The 15,187-nt window shown below is 46.8% G+C and overlaps 1 protein-coding gene across 2 annotated transcripts in view; it reads right to left on the reverse strand.

Moving 5' to 3' along the window:
- LOC116975415 (flavin reductase (NADPH)-like) overlaps window positions 1-13,525 on the reverse strand; it is a 38,335-nt gene extending 24,810 nt beyond the window's left edge. The window contains exons 1-3 of one of the 2 annotated variants that reach the window (XM_033024515.1): window positions 13,173-13,525; window positions 785-927; window positions 419-620 (exon numbers count right to left, since the gene is read on the reverse strand). In XM_033024515.1, coding sequence (XP_032880406.1) covers window positions 419-620; window positions 785-919 — 337 coding nt within the window. In that variant the 5' untranslated portion in view covers window positions 920-927; window positions 13,173-13,525. The remainder of the gene's footprint in view (window positions 1-418; window positions 621-784; window positions 928-13,172) is intronic. The other variant, XM_033024523.1, reaches the window with a different exon arrangement.
- Between the last annotated feature and the right edge of the window lie 1,662 nt (window positions 13,526-15,187).

Raw genomic sequence — 15,187 nt, forward strand, 5'->3', positions numbered from 1 at the left:
AGAAACATGGTGACACTTGTATACTGTTAGGTGAGGTCTGCTAAGCATTTTACTGTACCTAGGTGCATGTGACAATAAAGTATCATTGAATAATTGAACCGGGACATGTAGGTATCCAAATTATTTTTTCATTCTAATTTGTCCATTCTATTTTGTCTGAAGAAGGGTCTTGACCTGAAACACCACCCATTCCTTCTTTTCAGAGATGCTGCCTGTCCCACTGAGTTACTCCACATTTTTGTGTTTAAATTCTACATTTTTCCATTCGAAATTCCTATACTCCATTTATAATAGAACATTCACATTATTTTCACTACCTATCAAAATAAATTATATTCTATCGTGATGTGTTTACATAATGTGTTACATTCCAATGTGTTCCAATTCATTGCAAATACATAATGGTCTAAGGACTCACTTTGTGTGTACCAGGATGTCATTGCGATAATTCGCTTCACTTTTGCCAGGCGCATTGAAGCAATAATAGCTTTCATGGATTCTGTATATTGAGTAACTTGAGAAAATATGCTTATTGGGAAACCAAGGCAGGACATGACAACATTCTGCTCATTAAAGTGCTCCACGAGGCTGTCGGCAGAGAAAATATCTGCTTGAACAACCTGCAAAATAGTTGATAAATGTATAAGAAACAGTTTGTACCAGGCTGCAAGTTGTTATATAAATATATATATAGAGGGAATTCGAAGCAGTATAATTTTCCAATTTGAGGAATATACAAATGTAAATTGCAGAATACAGAAATTTCTATGACGCCAGAAAGTACCTTCAGGTTGTCATGATGAATGGTGAGTTTGCTGGGAGTCCTCACCACAGCAGTCACCATGTGACCCTGCTGCAGGGATTGCTTCACTAGAAACTGGCCTGTTTTGCCTGTGGCACCAAGCACCAAGACTTTCATTCTTCAGTCTAAAAGAGACAAACAATAAGCTACACAATTAACAGATGGTGGTTATTTAGAATTTCAAATGAATTTTTACACAGACTAATAACTTCCTTGTGCATCCCAAACGCATTTTCACAGTTCCGACTTCAATTATGAGAACTCGCACATTCACTCCACTCCAAACTACATGTATGTATGTATGTATGTTGCCAGAAGTAAGTTGGGAGCTGCAGGCTGCTGCATCTAAGATACTCACTTTTGGATTTTGGCTTTAGAGAAAGGAGTAAAATGTTATAAGACTGGAGGAACTAAGCGGGTTAAGCAGCCTCTGTGGAGCGAATGGACAGATGACATTTTGGGTTGGGACCTTTCTTCAGTTTGATAGAATGGAGGGGGAAGGAGGGGGAGGTGAAAGCTGGAAACGAGGTGTGGGGGTTGGCAAAGCCCCAAAGTGATAGGTGGATACAAGTATGGAGGGTGTTTGATTGGCAGATGGGTGGTGTAAGTGACAAAAATTAGAGGTGAAAAGAAGACACAATATCCCATGTGTCAGATAAGGAAAGAGGAGGAGTGAAATGTAAAGCCAGAAGGAGAGATATGGGTGAAGAGGACAGGGGGAATGGAAAAAGGGGTGAATAAAACTGAAATAAGGGACCCTGGAGAGGGGGATGAGTGTACAGAGAAGAGGAAAGGAGTAGGGTGACTAGGGTAGTGGGAGAAAAATGTACACCAATGCTGTGGAGGGGCAGAGGAAAGAGAGGAGTAGGGAGAAAATGAAGGATTCAGTGGTGGAGGTGGGGGACTATTACTTGAAATTGGAGAATTCAATGTTCATAACATTGGGTTGTAGGATGCCCAAACAGAATACGAGGTATTGTTCTTCCACTGGCCAAGACAAAGGCTAGATTGATGGGAGCAACAGTGCTTTTAATTTGATAAATATATTCTTAGTGTAATTGGTTTGTAGACTCTTCATTCAAATTCCTCTTGGTGTGTGCCCACTGCACAAAATTAAGTGGTTTTCCCGCCAAGGTCTGAGAGACATGGTGGGTTGTTCTCTGTGTTCCCCTCGGAACTGGGCTGGAACTCTACATGTTAACTATCAGGCTTGTTTATTCTATGGCTCATGTCACATTTACTATTGATTATTTTGTAATTTATTCTTTCTTCATCTTGGCTGAAACTAAAAAAAAATTAAACATGTATTAACAAGTGCAATTAAGGATGATTTGTCATTTTTGTTATTACCCATCTTCTTGATTGATGTCTCCAACCAAAAGCCACACAATAATGTTCATTAATGGTGACCATCTCTTGAATTGCTCATGTTCCATAACAAAATATTATATCACTTTTGGATAACTAAAGGTATAACTGTCACAAAAAAAAATGTTTTATTGATGCATAAAGTAGCAATTATGGTTGATCTAGAATTTTGCCATGTAATTCTATTCCTAAAAGCTTTTCAATTGTAACATTTAGTTATAACTAGGGATGCAAGCAGAAGCCTCCACGTGGCAATGCTGATAACAGGAACTGTACCACAGTGACTGACTGAAGTAGCCAATTCTGCAACCACCGACCGTCAACCGTCACTGACCGACCGGAAAGACGCAATTTGGAAGATGGCCGGACATGAGGAAGAAGAAGTTATAACTAGACTAAGTGGGACCCGTTGGGTCCCTGTCACACGGGAGGCCTGGTCCCCCAATGCAACCGTTCCCCCACGCAATATTGCACAACTCACGCATAGCTCCCAACTGCGCAGGCGCAGCTCATTTCCCCTCATCCTCCAGCACTCCCTCCTCCTCTTCACTCTCCCTCTTCTTTCCACTCTCCCCCTTTCCTCCCCCAATCCCTCGCCCACCTCCCCCTCCCCTCAGTCACTCCCTCCATAACTCCCCTTCCCACCCTACACCCTGCTATCCCTCTATCCCCCACTCCTCACCTCCCCCTATCCCCCCCACTATCCCTCCTGACCTCCCCCACTGCCCTCCTCTCCCTCCATTCCCCGCTCCCTACCGCCCCCACTCCTCTCCCTCTATTCCCCCTCCTCACCTCCCCCACTTTCCCCCTCTCCCTCCCTACCCCTTCCTCTCCCTCAAACCCCCCATGCTCCCTCCTCAACTCCCCAGGATCTTCCCCTCGCCTCCTCCTCCCCTCCCACAATCCCTTTCTCCCCCCCCCTCTCCGTTCCCCTTCCCACAGTCACTCCCTCCCTCCATCCACAAAAAGCAGCATCTGCAATCTGCAGTTCCTTCCTCCACAGGTCATTCATTGTTAGCTGCAGTTTAGATCCATTTGACTTGACGATTGGACCAATTTGCAGTGTATGTGTCTGTCTGTCTGTCTGCCGGTCTGTCTGTGTGTTACTCAAACTCCGCGCAAACTGCTCGGCCACCCTGCAACCCGACTCTCCCTCTGCCCACTGCCCGCTGCAGCTCGGCCCGTCACCGTCCCCGTCCTCTCCGCCCGCCCGCCCACCTACCTGCTCGGTGTCACCGCTGGGCCGTGGGAGGTACGATGGAGTCAGTGTTCGTCACGGTGGGCACCACGAGCTTTGATGAGTTGGTGGAGAAGATCTCCTCCGAGAAGGCCATGAGGGCGAGTTACCGCAACGGCGGTAGTGGAGGAGACGGACCCGGGGGGACGGGTAGACGGGACCGCCATTGCTTCAGCGGGCGGGGGAGAGGGGTGAGTGATGATGGAGAGAGAAACGGGACCAGGGCCTCCACTGGGCCATGACCGAACCCACCCCACGGCTGCCGCTGGTGGAGGGGGAGATAATAGACAAGTTACTGTGAGGAGGGGAGAGAGGTGTTTGTGAGTGAGGCGGGACAGGCCACCACCGATGGGGCAGGAATGAACGTCGCCATCCCGGCCGTGGCATTGACTGACAGGAGAAGAGACCAATCTGCGTTGCGCACGCGTGGTTTTTAAGATTTTTGAACCTCAATAACTTTTGCAATATGCCACTGATCGGATCGAAACTTGTTGCACTCGCAGCACAGAACGGTGAGTAACCTGGCGAAATATCGTACTGCTATCGCATACCGTTTTTGCACAAATAGAAAAAGCGTGGAAACCGGAAGAGCACAAGATCAGAGTTTTAGTTATGTACTAGACCAAGTGCAGACCCGTTGGGTCTGTTCCCACAACGTGCGGTTGTGTGGGGGGGGGGGGGGGGGGGGGGGGGGGGGGAGGAGACATTGGTTCAGTCATTCAGAGCTCAGACCTCCATGTTGCAGAGACTGATTGAGGCACACCACTTCCTGGTTTTATAGTCCCTCCCCCATCCCACCAGCAGGGGCAGCAGAGAGAATGGGGAATTTTGTAAAATCATTAATATCTCTGTCATATTTCATTGACGGGAAAAGTCCTCGGCACACATACGGCGGAGCGGGGCTCTGAGGGAGGTGGCCAAAAATGACGGCCGTAGGTGGCGGCGTTCTCACGGAAATTGCAGCACAGATCGCCAAAATCGGTCAAGAACAGAGTTTTAGTAATATATAGATAGATAGATAGATAAATGGGATTGATATAAGGAATATTGTTAAACTATTGTAATATTTGCTGCTATCTCATTCCAGTATTGAAGTAGACTGCTTTAAATTACTCCTTGCATTGCCCTGCATTTCGTCTAATGTTTAATGACTAATGTTTCTGACATTCAGCTATCTTATCATGGTCTCGTCATCGGGTGAAGGAACTTTATAGGATTGCCCCAATTATAAATGCTACAATAAGACATGTAACATCGAATTCTGATGAGAGAGTAGACAAAAATGCTGGAGAAACTCAGTGGGTGCATCTACGGAGTGAAGGAAATAGGCGACATTTCGGGTTGAGACCCTTCTTCAGACTGATGTGAGGGTGGGGGTGGGGGTGGGGGGGGGGGGGGGCGGGAAGAAGAAAGGACGAGGCGGAGACAGTGGGCTGAGGGAGAGCTGGGAAGGGGAGGAGAAAGCAGGTACTACCTGAAATTGGAGAAGTCAATGTCCATACCGCTGGGGTGTAAACTACCCAAGCGAATTATGAGGTGCTGCTCCTCCAATTTACGGTGGGCCTCACTCTGGCCATGGAGGAGGCCCAGGACAGAAAGGTCGGATTTAGAATGGGAGGGGGAGTTGAAGTGCTGAGCCACTGGGAGATCAGGTTGGTTAATGCGAACCTAGCGGAGGTGTTGGGCGAAGCGATCGCCAAGCCTACGCTTGGTCTCACTGATGTAGAGCAGCTGACATCTAGAGTAGTGGATGCAATAGATGAGGTTGGAGGAGGTGCAGGTGAACCTGTGCCGCACCTGGAAAGACTGTTTGGGTCCTTGGATGGAGTCGAGGGAGGAGGTAAAGTGATAAGTGTAGCATTTCCTGCGGTTGCAAGAGAGGGTGGTTTGGGTGGGAAGGGACGAATTAACCAGGGAGTTACGGAGGCAGAGGTCTCTGCGGAAAGCCGAAAGGGGAGGAGATGGGAATATGTGGCCAGTGGTAGGATCCCATTGGAGGTGGCGAAAATGTCGGAGGATTATTTGTTGTATGTGACGGCTGGTATGGTGGAAGGTGAGGACAAGGGGGACTCTGCCCTTGTTACGAGTGGGGGGGGGGATGGGTAGTGTGAGCAGAGTTACGGCGTATAGATAGATAGATATAGATATGCCTTTATTGTCATTCAGACCGAAGTCTGAACGAAATTGCAGCAGTCATACATATAATACAATAAAAAAAACAACAATAAACACATATTAACATCCACCACAGTGAGTCCACCCAGCATCTCCTCACTGTGATGGAGGTAAAAGTCTTAGGTCTGCAGTCGCTTCCCTCCTCTTCTCCCTCTGCGCTGAGGCGATACCCCCCGGGCGATGTTATAAATCAGTCCCGCGGCTCAAACACCGCGGCCCGGGGTGGTCGAAGCTGCCGCCCACCAGTCCTGCAGACGCAGCCGCTGGCCCGTGGCCGAACCCCGGACTCAGGCCACCACCGCCAGAACACCGTCCCAGCCACCCTCACGTGAGTATCGTGCCATCTTCAGCCTCGGGCTGGGCCGCCCCCGACATGGGCGCCGTACCTCCCCCGGGACGGGCCGCCCCGACATGGGCATCGCTTCTTCCCCGGGCCGGGCCGCCCCGACTTGGGAGTCGCTTCTCCCCCCGGCCGGGCCGCCCCGACTTGGGCGTCGCTTCTCCCTCTGGCCGGGCCGCCCCGACTTGGGCGTCGCTTCTCCCTCTGGCCGGGCTGCCCCGACTTGGGCGTCGCTTCTCCCTCCGGCCGGGCCGCCCCGACTTGGGCGTCGCTTCTCCCTCTGGCCGGGCCGCCCCGACATGGGCGCAGAACCTCCCTCGGGCTGCGAGCGCCGCACCTCCCCGAGCTCGGCCGCTCCGACGGGAGCCTCGTTCCACCCTTGGGCTGGCCGCCCTCATGAGAGCGCCACAGCCTCTCACGGGAGCACTGTTCCAGCCCTGAGCCGGACCACCCACACGGGAGCGACCTCAGGGCGAGTCCTGACGGGCTCTGCCTCCGGAGCCTCGAGGTCATCAGCTCCATTGGACCTCAGCGCAGACGGAGACAGAGAAGGGGAATACGACAAAAAAGTCGCATTCCCCCGCAGGGAGAGACTGCAAACCCCGTTTCAACCCCCCACCCCCCCAAAACACAAACTAAAAACCAAAAACTAGACTAACCAAAACAAAATAAACAACACAAAAAACACAAACAAACGGGACTGCCGGTGATCCGCTGCAGCCAGTGCCGCGCCGCCACTCCGAAGTTTCTGCCTCAACCTCCTCTATGGAAGAGACCCTGGTGCGAGCCTCATCTATTGTACAAGAGGGGAACCCCCGTCCCCTGAAGAATGAGGACATCTCTGGTGCCCTGGTGTGGAACACCGCATCCTGGGTGCAGATGCAACGTAGACAGGGGAATTGGGAGTAGGGAGTAGAGTCCTTACAGGAAGCAGGGTGGGAAGAAGTGTAGTCCAGGTAACCATGGGAGTCAATGGGTTTATAGTACATGTTGGTCAGTAGTCTGTCACCTGCGATGGAGATAGTGAGGTCTAGAAACGGTAGGGAGATGTCGGAAATGGTCCAGGTGTATTTGAATGCCGGATGGAAGTTAGTGGTGAAAAGGATGAAGTCAGTGAGTTCTGTATGGGTGCAGGAGGTAGCACCAATGTATTTTGATGATAACATTTCTGTGCAACTTAAAGTTACCTCTGAAGTACTGGGTGATAAATGCTTAGTTTGCCTTGTTCAAACCAGTCCTCTTTTAATATCTGGTCTTTGTATAGTCAACTTTGCAGTTTGTTTCAATCCTGGACATCAAATCAGAGAATACAAGGTGTTCATCTCTTTGCCACATCAGCTGTTGTGCAATACAGCCCACATGACCACTTGCACTCATCACTTTTCCTGACAGCCTGCCCTGGGGGTCGCCAGTGTGTCAGACATTCTTCCCTTTGGTGGGAATGCCAATATATCACAGAGCGTAGGTACACAAAAATGCTGGAGAAACTCAGCGGGTGCAGCAGCATCTATGGAGTGAAGGAAATAGGCGACGTTTCGGGCCGAAACCCTTCTTCAGACTGATGGGGGGTGGGGGGGAGAAGGAAGGAAAAAGGGAGGAGGAGGAGGAGGAGCCCGAGGGGGGGGGATGGGAGCAGACAGCTCGAGGGTTAAGGAAGGGGAGGAGACAGCAAGGGCTAGCAAAACTGGGAGAATTCAACGTTCATGCCACCCGGACGCAAGCAACCCAGGCGGAATATGAGGTGCTGTTCCTCCAATTTCCGGTGTTGCTCACTCTGGCAATGGAGGAGACCCAGGACAGAGAGGTCGGATTGGGAATGGGAGGGGGAGTTGAAGTGCTGAGCCACCGGGAGTTCAGGTAGGTTATTGCGGACTGAGCGGAGGTGTTCGGCGAAACGATCGCCCAACCACCGCTTAGTCTCCCCGATGTAAATCAGCTGACATCTAGAGCAGCGGATGCAGTAGATTAGGTTGGAGGAGATACAGGTGAACCTTTGTCGCACCTGGAACGACTGCTTGGGTCCTTGAATGGAGTCGAGGGGGGAGGTGAAGGGACAGGTGTTGCATTTCTTGCGGTTGCAACGGAAAGTGCCCGGGGAGGGGGTGGTACGAGAGGGAAGGGAAGAATTGACAAGGGAGTTGCGGAGGGAGCGGTCTTTGCGGAAGGCAGACATAGGGGGAGATGGGAAGATGTGGCGAGTGGTGGGGTGCGGAGGGAGCGGTCTTTGCGGAAGGCAGACATAGGGGGAGATGGGAAGATGTGGCGAGTGGTGGGATATCACAGAGCGAGTCTGGGAATGTTGCACTCGTGGGACATTAAAGAGATTTTTTTCCTTTTAGTTCAAAATTTGCACGTAGAACATTGTATCTGATTTCCCACCTTGTGGAAAAGATGTAATGAATGGTAATATATCCCTACTGTTGGGATGCAGGATTATTAGTTTCCTTCTAAGTTAGGTTCTCTACTTGAACTCAACTACTTATCACATGCTCTCCTCCATGCATTGCTTCTACAAAACACACTACAACTGTCTCATTGTGCCCCTTTCAAATTTAGATAAAGCAAGGCTTGTTATGAAAAACTGTCCGCATAATATTTCTGTCACACTAAAATCAATCCGTTTGAAAGCATTTTTTTTCAAACAGACTTTAATGCATATATATCACTTCCAGATCAAAAGCAAGATTATATCATTTATGCAAGGCATCAAAGTTCTATTATCGACACGTTTTGTAATATTGTGGTTTGAGGCTACACGTAAACAAAGCACGAGTTGTACTTCCTTTGTTTTGTCCTCGTTTATGAACGATGTGTATGAACTTGAACATTCAATTGGAATGTTCTTCACTGGATCTCTAGTCTTGGTGAGAGTTAAATCTTATTTAAACATCGAAAAAAAATTGCCAGCAGGCTATAATCATGAAAGTATCTAATATCATTCACAGTGATAATAGGGCAGCGCAGTGGCACAGTGAAAGAGCTGCTGACTTACAGTGCCAGAAACCCAGGTGTGATCCTGACTACGGTGCTTTCTGTATGGAGTTTGTACTTTTTTCCTGTGGTCACGTGGGTTTTCTCTGGGTGCTCTGATTTCTTCTCAAAGGTCGGTTTCCTACATAAAAGCGGCAGGTTTAGAGGTTAATTAGCTTCTGTAAATTATCCCTAGCATGTAGGATAAAACTAGTGTATGGGTTATCATTGGTCGTCACAGACTCGGGGCTGATGGGCCCGTTTCCAAATAGTATTTATTACTGATTAAATATTTACAATTGACATATATACAGTTTTTAAGAAGGGTCTCAACCCGAAATGTCACCCATTCCTTCTCTCCTACCCCGCTGAGTTACTCCAGTTTTTGTCTATGTCCAGTTTTTACAAAATAGACTGCAACAATAACAGCATTAACCAGTCAAGAAATTGTGTTATTTCCTGGTAACAAATCCAGCCTTCATTAAAATGGGAAGATTCAATTTGTAACCTCAAAAATCAATAATAAAAATTGTTTCTCCCTTCCACCACACAAATAATCCTTATTAATTTACAATGCTGAATTCCATAGATAAGTGTACAACATGACATAGTCATGAAACCTACCATAAAGCAAAATGGAACCTCGTGTAAATGGGTATAGACGCATATAGGCAGCCTTTAGATTGGTCATGATTGTCAACATGATATTTAAAAAAATCCTATGCTAATTATTTTTTTTAAGTGATTTACACTACAATTTAAACCAAGGGCGGCGCAGTGGCGCAGCGGTAGAGCTGCTGCCTTAGTGCCAGAGACCCAGGTTTGATCCTGACTGTGGGTGCTGACAGTACGGCGTTTGTATGTTCTCCCTGTGACCGCGTGGATTTTCTATGGGTGCTCAGGTTTCCTCCCACATCCCAAAGACATACAGGTTTGTAGGTTAATGGGCTTCAGTAAAAAAAATAAAAATAAAATATCCCCAGTGTGTAGGATAGAATTAGTGTATGGGGTGAGCGCGGACTCGGTGGACTGAAGGGCCTGTTCCCGCACTGTATCTCTAAAGTCTAAAGTAAAGTCTAGAATCTAAACAGAACATATTCTGAACAGGATCAGGACTCGGCCCTAACACTAGTTTCACTTTGTCTTAAGCCTTAAAACTGGACCTACATTTCACAACTGTGGTGTTGGAATACAATTAAAATATTTCAAACTGAAGCCAAAACTGCCTTATAAATACACTCAACCACTGAGTTTCTCCAGCATTTTTGTCCACCTTCTAAATACAACATATCCTTTTTAGAGTCAAAGAGTCAGAGTCATACAGTGTGGAAACAGACCCTCCGGCCTAACTTGCCCACACCAGCCAACAATGACCCAGCCTACTCAACCTCTCCCTGTAGCTTACACCCTCCAGTCCTGGCAACATCCTCGTAAATCTTTTCTGATCCCTTTCAAGCTTAACAATATCTTTCCTATAACATGGTCCCCAGAACTTAACACAATATTCCAAATGCAGTCTCACCAACGTCTTATACAACTGCAACATGATCTCCCAATGTCAAACACAATACTGATGAAGGCCAAAGTGCCAAGAGTCTTTTTGACCTCCTTATCTACCTGCGACTCGACCTTCAAGGACCCATGCACCTGTACTCCTAGATCCCTCTGCTCTACAACACTACCAGAGGCCTACCATTTACTGTATAGGCCCTGCCCTTGTTTGACGTCCGAAAATTGAACACCTCACACTTCTCTGTATTAAATTCCATCAACCATTCCTCTGCTCACCTGGCCAATTGATCTAGATCCTGCTGCAATCTTTCACAACCATCTTCACTATCTGCATAACCACTCACTTTTGTATCATCAGCAAACTTGCTAATCTTGCACTGTATGCTCTCATCCAAATCATTGTAGATGACAAACAGTAACGGGCTCAGCACCGAACCACTAGTCACAGGCCTCCAGTCCAAGAAGCAACCTTCCACCATCACCCTCTGCTTCCTTCCATGGAGCCACTTTGCTATCCATTCAGCTATTTCTCCTTGGATCCCATATGATCTAATCTTCCAGAGCAGCCTGCCATGCAGGTTATGACGAACACTGACCTTTCCGTCCTGTCTTTCCTTTAATGGGTTAATTTTCTGTTTTTCAACTCTGTCTTGACCGTTCATATTTTAAATATCTTATCAGATCCCCTCACAACCTCCTCTATTCCAAGGGAGAACAGTTTCTTCCTTGCATCCACTTCATTTCAAACGTGACCCATTGCAAACGACAGGCACTCCCTAACTTATGTAAGGGTTCACAGAACGTAACACAAGTCAGATTTTTCACAAATCAGATTCACCATGCCAATCCTATGCCAGAAATAATTTACTGAGTCCGAAGAAGGGTCTTGACCTGAACACCACCTATCCATGTTCCCTAGAGATGCTGCCTGGCCTGCTGAATTACTCTAATACTCTGGGTCTGTCATTGAGAGCATTAACTATCTCAGCAGCATCCGGCTGCATAAAGGGCACTTTCTGTGGCACGTGGCCTTCTGGGTAAACACTGCCGCCATTGCTGGCTTCTATCCGATGTAAACTTGGGTGATGTACAGTGTTGTGGAAATTACAAACTGCCTTACACGCGTACAGAATTGTTTTCATAAGTGCGAGTTTACGCAAGACTCCTATTGCCTAAGTTGGGGGAGTGCCTTATAGAGAAGTACAAAGAGTAACAGAGAATCGCTAAAATATATGCAAATGGCTCATTCAACACCAACTATATGGTGCAAAAGATTGATATAAATGTTGCCAGGACTGGAGGGTTTAGGTCATAAGGAATAGGAGTAGAATTAGGCCATTTGGTCCATCAAGTCTACTCCACCATTCAATCATGGCTGATCTATCTCTCCCTCCTAACCCCATTTTCCTGCCTTCTCCCCATAACCTCTAACGCCCGTACTAATCAAGAAGTTTGAGTTCGAGGGAGAGAATAGATAGACTGTTTTTCCTGGAGCACAGAAGGCAGAGTCAAGTCAAAGAGTGTTTAAATATCATATGTACCACAAAGAGGACAATGAAATTCTTACTTGCAGTAGCATAACGGGTTTGTAAACAAATAGATAACAAAATAAACAAACAGAAATAAAAAGTTCAATAAATAAAAAAGAACCCCGATTTTAGTGCAAAACAACAAAAAAAAGCCCCAAGCCCCTAGTGCAACCAAGGTAGTTCAGATTTAGATGTTTAGTTAGTGTTTGTAGTGTTCAATAGCCTGATGGTGGTTGGAAAGAAGCTGCTCCTGTTTTCAGAAACCCATACCTGCCCGAGGGCAGGAGTGAAATGAGAGAGTGGCCAGGGTTATGCTGGCTCCCTGTTTGAGGCAGGGCCTCCAGCAGATCCCTTTGATGGTGGGGAGGTCAGTATCCATCATGCGCCACTTTTTTATCAACTTCATCGTACCCAGGCGTTGGAGTTGCTGAACCAGGTTGTGGTTCATAAGGCATTGGGCAGACCACATGTTGAATATTGTGAGCAGTTTTAAGCCTCATATATGAGAAAGAGCCTCTGTGTTGGGTAGGGCCCCTAGGAGTTTACCAGAATGATCCCGGGGATAATTGGGTTAATGTATGTACATCAGTCTGAAGAAGGGTTTCGGCCCGAAACGTCGCCTATTTCCTTCGCTCCATAGATGCTGCTGCACCCGCTGAGTTTCTCCAGCATTTTTGTGTTCCTATGGAATTCATTGCCTGTCAGTGCCAAAACAACTGCCGCTTCCAAGGTCACTCCACATGTAAAGATAACCCCCCCTGGTGTATTTTCCCGGCTGCAGACTATAATTTTAAATACTCTTTGTTTCTTTTCCCTCTCGGTCCCAGCAGCGTGTTTGAAATGTTCATAATTTTTCTTTTACCATGTAAATTGAGGTCATATGCACTCCTCGGAAGACCTATGGACAAATTTAAACTACAAATTTAAGCTCCTTTTCAGGTGGAAGTTTAGGAGGAAGTTATCGCCTTAGATGTCGATTTGGTGTCTTCGAGTAATTTCTGCTTTGGTTTGGGAATTTCAGCAAGGTGATACCATATATGAAAAATAATATTAATAGATCATTTATCAACGCCTGCAAGAATTACTGCCAGAAAAACAGGATAATTGTTCCTTAATCCTAAATCCACAATGAAATACAATTTATAGCGTTCAGAAAAGTAATAATCCTTCCACTGCACGCATAGTAAAATATTTCAATGTGAAACAAATAAACCACAGAGTTTAACAGGACATACTCACTTTGTTAAAAAAAAAATACGCTGCCGCTCAGTTTCCCACGACCGCAGTTGCAAGGGAATAATTGAACTTGTCAAAAGTTTTATGCACTCTATTAAGAAATCAGTGGCTTTCAAAAGAAGTATTACACAAACAGCTCTTCATCCGGGTGCCGGAACCCAACCCCAAACCCTTATCGCCCCGCCTTATCCAAGCAAACCACGGTATTTACATAAACGCCGTCACTACAACTCAATTGATTGGCAGGCGGGAAGTTATAAGTGTTGTATATTTCCACGATGCAGCAGAATGTATGCAGTGAAGTTCAGTAGCAAAGTCCATTTGTTATACGTGAGCCCGTAGAGGAACGCACTCCTGTTACAGAATGTTCCCAAACGCATGTAAAGACTTAAACACTGAGGTCGGTTCGGACAGAACCGCCTTCGGAACAAAAACATTTTGGCTTTCGCCCTGTAATCTGACTCCATATACCTCCCGGCACCTACACACCGTAATTTTTATGTTGTTTAAGAAGGAACTGCAGATGCTGGAAAATCGAAGGTACACTGAAGAATGGTTTCGATCCGAAACGTTGCCTATTTCCTTCGCTCAATAGATACTGCTGAGTTTCTCCAGCATTTTTGTGTACCACCGTAATTTTTATGTTTGGTTATAAAGCGTTCACCTCAGTTCAAACAAACAATTGATCTTGCCCCACCCCGTGTGAACGAGTCTCACATTTCTACCGCACTTTGCTAGTAGTACTGTACTGGGACGAAACAAAAAGCGCTGGATGAATTCAGTGGGTCAGTCAGTATCTGTGGAGGGCAAACAGACAAAAATTCTGGTCAGGACCCTTCTTCGGACTGGTACTGCACTCGGATTTTGAGTATCCCGCATCATCCTGGCCACACACTCATCTCCCTGCTACCTTCAGGTAGAAGATACAGGAGCCTGAAAACTGCAACAACCAGGTTCAGGAATAGCTACTATCCCACAGCCTATCAGGCTATTAAACCTGGCTCGGACAAAACTCTGATCATTAATAACCCATTATCTGTTATTTGCACTTTATCAGTCTATTTATTCATGTGTGTATATATTTATACAATGGTATATGGACAAACTGATCTGTTTTGTAGTAAATGCCTACTATATTAATGATCTGGATGAGGGAATTGAAGGCAATATCTCCAAGTTTGCGGATGACACGAAGCTGGGGGGCAGTGTTAGCTGTGAGGAGGATGCTAGGAGACTGCAAGGTGACTTGGATAGGCTGGGTGAGTGGGCAAATGTTTGGCAGATGCAGTATAATGTGGATAAATGTGAGGTTATCCATTTTGGTGGCAAAAACAGGAAAGCAGACTATTATCTAAATGGTGGCCGACTAGGAAAAGGGGAGATGCAGCGAGACCTGGGTGTCATGGTACACCAGTCATTGAAAGTGGGCATGCAGGTGCAGCAGGCAGTGAAGAAAGCGAATGGTATGTTAGCTTTCATAGCAAAAGGATTTGAGTATAGGAGCAGGGAGGTTCTACTGCAGTTGTACAGGGTCTTGGTGAGACCACACCTGGAGTATTGCGCACAGTTTTGGTCTCCAAATCTGAGGAAGGACATTATTGCCATAGAGGGAGTGCAGAGAAGGTTCACCAGACTGATTCCTGGGATGTCAGGACTGTCTTATGAAGAAAGACTGGATAGACTTGGTTTATACTCTCTAGAATTTAGGAGATTGAGAGGGGATCTTATAGAAACTTACAAAATTCTTAAGGGGTTGGACAGGCTAGATGCAGGAAGATTGCTCCCGATGTTGGGGAAGTCCAGGACAAGGGGTCACAGCTTAAGGATAAGGGGGAAATCCTTTAAAACCGAGATGAGAAGAACTTTTTTCACACAGAGAGTGGTGAATCTCTGGAACTCCCTGCCACAGAGGGTAGTCGAGGCCAGTTCATTGGCTATATTTAAGAGGGAGTTAGATGTGGCCCTTGTGGCTAAGGGGATCAGAGGGTATGGAGAGAAGGCAGGTACGGGATACTGAG

The sequence above is a fragment of the Amblyraja radiata genome, chromosome 1 (genome assembly GCF_010909765.2).
Source record: "Amblyraja radiata isolate CabotCenter1 chromosome 1, sAmbRad1.1.pri, whole genome shotgun sequence".
NCBI lineage: Eukaryota > Metazoa > Chordata > Chondrichthyes > Rajiformes > Rajidae > Amblyraja > Amblyraja radiata.